Source organism: Silene latifolia, chromosome 9 (genome assembly GCF_048544455.1).
Source record: "Silene latifolia isolate original U9 population chromosome 9, ASM4854445v1, whole genome shotgun sequence".
Taxonomy (NCBI): domain Eukaryota; kingdom Viridiplantae; phylum Streptophyta; class Magnoliopsida; order Caryophyllales; family Caryophyllaceae; genus Silene; species Silene latifolia.
The window spans coordinates 223,539,517-223,544,503 of NC_133534.1; the positions used below are offsets into that span (position 1 = coordinate 223,539,517).

General features: G+C 42.5%; 1 protein-coding gene across 1 annotated transcript; it reads right to left on the bottom strand.

Annotated features, from left to right (window-relative positions):
- Window positions 1–1,765: 1,765 nt before the first annotated feature.
- LOC141602285 (uncharacterized) lies at window positions 1,766–3,392 on the bottom strand. The gene is made up of 3 exons (XM_074422590.1): window positions 2,904–3,392; window positions 1,888–2,781; window positions 1,766–1,801 (listed from the first exon to the last, which is right to left on the bottom strand). Exons 1-3 carry the CDS (start codon window positions 3,390–3,392, stop codon window positions 1,766–1,768), a joined length of 1,419 nt encoding a protein of 472 aa, XP_074278691.1.
- Between the last annotated feature and the right edge of the window lie 1,595 nt (window positions 3,393–4,987).

The following is a 4,987-nucleotide window of genomic DNA, read 5'->3' on the forward strand; positions in this document are numbered from 1 at the left end:
CTGGAGCAGAGACATAATACGTACCCGGAGAGATTCAGACGATGTAGCAAGGATTATGTCATCAACATACAAAAGGAGATGGGCAAGCTGACCATCTTTATTGTATATAAAAAGAGAATTATCCGACTTGCTATGACTGAACCCAATTGTAGAGACATAGGTTGCAAAACGTTGATACCACGCCCGCGGTGCTTGTTTAAGACCATATAATGATTTCTTTAATAGGCACACATGATTGGGTCGTGAGTGGTCTCGAAAACCGGGCGGCTGGTGCATATAGACTGTCTCAGCAAGATGACCGTGGAAGAATGCATTTTTGACATCAAGTTGATGAATGGGCCAATGCTTTGATACAGCCAGGCTAAGGACGGTCCGTATAGTGGCGGGTTTGACTACCGGACTAAACGTCTCTTCACAATCAACGCCAACCTGTTGTGACCTACCATTAACCACAAGACGCTTTGTATCGCTCCAAATCACCATTAGCTTTAAACTTATGCTTAAACAACCAAAGACAACGAGTTATATTAACATTCGAAAGTCGAGGCACAAGAACCCAAGTCTTGTTCTTAATGAGGGCATCGAATTCGTCTTTCATGGCACGATTCCAATTCGGGTCTTGGAGGGCAGTTATGGGACACTTCGGTATAGGTGATAATGTTGTAGCACATAAGTCGAACATGGTTTTCGGTTTGAAAATTCCGTGTTGGGCTCGAGTTGTCATTTGGGGCGAGGGGGCTGGTGGTGTAGGAGGTGTGTGTGGTGCCACACGGGGTGAGGAGGAGGCAGAAGATGCCGCCTGGGTAGGGGCAGGAGATGTCGGCGGCGTAGAGGTAGGGGAGTTCCCGGGGGAGTTGGGAGGTGTTGTAGGTGGTGAGGGGCTTGGGCCTGGTATATTGGGCTCGGGTGTATTGGGCCAGGTTGGTCTGGCAGTGTGGCTGATTTGTGTAGGTGGTGGGTCACATATGGAGAAGGCACATCTGTGAGAAAGTCGTATGTGGTATGGGCCGAGGGGTTTGGGCCAGCAAAAGGAAAGACGGTTTCAACAAAGGTCACATGACGAGCAATAATAATTTTCCGAGTACTCGGATCATAGCACTTGTATCCACGATGAGAAGGCGGGTAGCCTAAGAAGACGCACTGGGTCGCTCTTGGGGCGAGTTTGTGTATGGTGGTGGATGGTATATGTGGATAACAAAGACATCCAAATGTGCGGAGATGGCTATATGACGGGGTGCGAAAGTAAAGACTCGATGTGGGTGATTTGTAATTGTTGGCCTTGCTAGGGAGTATGTTATGGAGGTAAGTAGCCATGGCAAGGGCATGGTGCCACATTGAGGGTGGTAAGTGGGCATGTATGAGAAGGGTCCGAACCATATTATTGATTGTTCGTATTTTTCTCTCGGCCTTACCATTTTGTGGGGAAGTGTGCGGGCAAGAGAAGCGGAATAGCATCCCTTGTGACCCGAAAAATTTATGAAATTGGGAGTTGTCGTACTCTCGACCATTGTCACATTGTAGTGTCTTGATATGAAAATTAAATTGGGTCTTTATCATGTTGTGAAATTTAGCAAAAATGTCATAAACTTGAGATTTTTGTGCAATAAGAAAAGTCCACAAAAAGTTCGTATAATCATCAAGAAATAAAATATAGTAGCGATGTTGATTCGAACTTACGACCGAGGATGACCACAAATCCGTATGAAGAATATCAAATGGATGTAATGTTTCAGATAAAGACTTATTAAAGGGAAGCTTGATATGCTTACCCAACTGACACGAGTGACAAAGAGACAAAGACCTACGAGAACGACACGAAATGTCGGATTTATTACAAACGGAATTAAAAATGCTAGGACCCGGGTGACCTAAACGTCCGTGCCAAACATTGGACGAGACAGCGGTAAGGGCTTGAGTTGGTGCAGTAACGGTATGGTTTATAGGAAGAAGAGGATAGAGATCCCCCGTGCTATTGCTTCTCAGAAGCGGCGTCCCCGTCTTGAGATCCTTCACGGTAAAACCAAACGGGTCAAATTCAACGATTACACAATTATCAACTGTAAATTTACGAACCGAAACTAAATTTTTAATGAGGCCAGGGACATATAGCACGTTTTTCAGTTTAAGAGAGTTATTAGGGAAGGGAAGGGCAGTGTGACCAATACCACGAATCGGAATCAAATTGCCATTACCGACTACAATTGCACGATTACCACTCAAAGGAGAATAGGAAACGAGATTACCGTTGTTTGAGTTCATGTGAGACGACGCCCCGGTGTCCATATAAAAGTTGTTGTCGGGTTGTTGAAGATTAAACGATTGCATTACCGCAGCCAAGTTAGTAGGAACCAACGTCCCTGGTGGCATACCGAGTATGCCAGGTTGAGCAAGGAAAGCTTGTTGAGGTCTAGGACCGAGTATGCCTTGCCCATTGTTAGCAGCAGGTGGCGTCCAACCAGAAGTGGGATACGGGCATGGCGGCGCGGTCCACCCCTGTTGGGAGGATGCAGGCCATTGAGCAATAGGGACCCACGTCCAGTTGGAGGCAGAAGTTGCGGATGGCGTTTGTTGTCGGCCTGACTGCTTGTGAAAACCACCAGAATTTCCGCCGCCTTGATTCTTGCCCCGATAATTTCCTTTATGATGGCGATTCCCCTTCCCCTTATAATTGTTATTGTAGTTAGAGGAATTACCACCATTATGGGACGTGTTTAGAGGCTTGGAATCAGAGGATGCAGCGACAAGAGCATGAGCAGAGGACGTACCAGCAGCTTTTTCTTCCTAGCTTCTTCCATGGTGAGCATTGAGCGGGCTTTGTAGAACGACGGGAGCGGGTCACTTTACTGAATGATTGTGGCCACGCTGGCATAACCCTCAGATAAATGGGTCACGAGTTGGAGCACCAGCCGGGTCTCGGGCACCGGAGATCCGACATTGGATAGTTGGTCAGCAATCATCTTCAATGCTTGGCAATAAGCAGAGACATTGGGATAGTTATCCATGTGGATATTGCTGAACTGTTGCTCCAGAGTGACAGTGCGAGAGTTTTGATTGTCGTTAAAAATATCCTTGAGACGGTCCCAAGTTTGCTGGGCCGACGAACCGGGTTCAAGGATGGTGTGTAATAGGTCGATGGAGATGGTGCTATAAATCCATTGTTTAACAATGGCATCAAGACAGTCCCAATCGTCATCCTTCTTGAGAATAGCCTCCTTGGGAGGAGCAATATGATCAAGAACGTCAAAGGCACGAGCGGTATTCATGAAAAGCTCGGCCCATGAAGCGTAATGTACGTTTTCGATTTCAAGAATGATGGGTATATAGTTTTTGATATTCGAAACAGAATAGGCAGGGGAGAAGGATGGTTTTGAAGGTTGGGCATCATTAGTCATAGTGAAGAGATAAAGAAAGGAAAAGGAATTTGGAGAAGAAGGAGATGTAGCGGAAGCAGTGGATCGAAAAAGGATGATACCATAAAAGATGTTATATTTCCCTTGCTTTATTGCGTAAATCAAGATACAATATATACTAGCAGACTATCCTAAGTTAGCTCCCTAGTCCCACAAATCAAGGGAGGTTAATAACCACTAGCTAAAGTTAGGGAATGCAATCTCGTGTAAACAGTAGTCATAGAAGCTATCCTATGAAACAATACAAACAGAAATATTACAAGAATAAGTCAATATTGGAAAGATAATATTGACATATTCTAATAGTGCTCCATATCAAGAAGACATTTTGAATCAAGGGAATGTGTTGAATAATTGATTCAAAATAGCCAAATTATGTTAGCCTAATAATTTGTTAATTTGTTACATGCAGTTAGTGTGGGTTTAGCATTATACCACGTTTCCTAATATGTTGCTTGGCTCATGGATTGGTTGTTTGTGTTAATGGTCAACTAGTATAGCTCCTGTGCTACAGCACGATATTTTTTAGATTTGTTATATAAAGAAATTTTCTTATTAAATTAATTGTATAAATTAACTATACTTGGAGTTTAATGTTATAATGTACGTAGTACTAAATATAATCTTAGTAAGAGGTAGAAAACGAAAGTTTACTATCATCGAAAGGTACTTTGAGTTAAGTTATTTATGTCTGAAACTATTTTCTACTTTACTGTTAAAAATAACACTATAATGTTATATCTAGATCTGGCAAACGGGTCAACCGGGTCGGGTTCGGGTCGGGTCATTTCGGGTTTCTCAAATTTTCGGGTTAGTTCGGATCGGGTCAGTTCATTTTGGGTTACGGGTCTATCTCGGGTTTGTTGGTCGGGTGTGTTTCGGGTCAAGCGGGTCGGGTTAATTCGGGTCAGGCCATTTTCGGGTCAAAGATTAAGAGAAGAGAGGCATTTCAAGTCTATTAGGGTCAATTAAAGTTATATTTGGTCGGGTCATTTTCGGGTTAAGTGGTTTCGGATTGGTCATTTCGGGCCGGGTCTGTTACGGGTCCATGAAAGCTCGGGTCATTTTCGAGTCGGGTCGGGTCACTTCGGCCTTCGGGTGTCATTCGGGTTCAGCCTTTCGGGTCTCGGGTCATCCTTTTCGGGTCGGGTCAACCGGGTCGGGTTGATTTTGCCAGGTCTAGTTATATCGTTGTATGATATGACATAACATAAAATTAAGTGATGTAAGATCTAATTAAAATGTTTATTACCTTATAACGAAAACAGGTAAAAACAATATATTACGCATTTAAAAAGACAATTTGCAAATAATTAACTAATATTTTTTATTTTTTATTTTTAATAAAGAAAAGACATGAAAATTTGTTACGTCATTTAGAAAACCATATTTTGAGTCTAACTGTTGAAAGATAATACTATAAAAAGGAGATTTGCGTAATTTTAGAGTGTAACTGATAAAGGATAACATTTATGGAAATTATTGTATACTAATAAATCAGGGATAATAGTTGTTTCTTGTAAAGAGGTAAATATAAATATAAATATAATATTGTTTTCATATATATAGTGTTGAGA

Excerpts from the sequence above, each read along its gene's own strand:
- LOC141602285 (XM_074422590.1), bottom strand. The coding sequence starts at position 3,392 with ATGACTAATGATGCCCAACCTTCAAAACCATCCTTCTCCCCTGCCTAT. Across the intron at positions 2,782-2,903 it reads CGGTGCCCGAGACCCGGCTG|GAAGAAAAAGCTGCTGGTAC; the intron begins GTGCTCCAACTC and ends GGAAGAAGCTAG. Across the intron at positions 1,802-1,887 it reads TTACCGCTGTCTCGTCCAAT|GTCTTTGTCTCTTTGTCACT; the intron begins GTTTGGCACGGA and ends TCGTTCTCGTAG.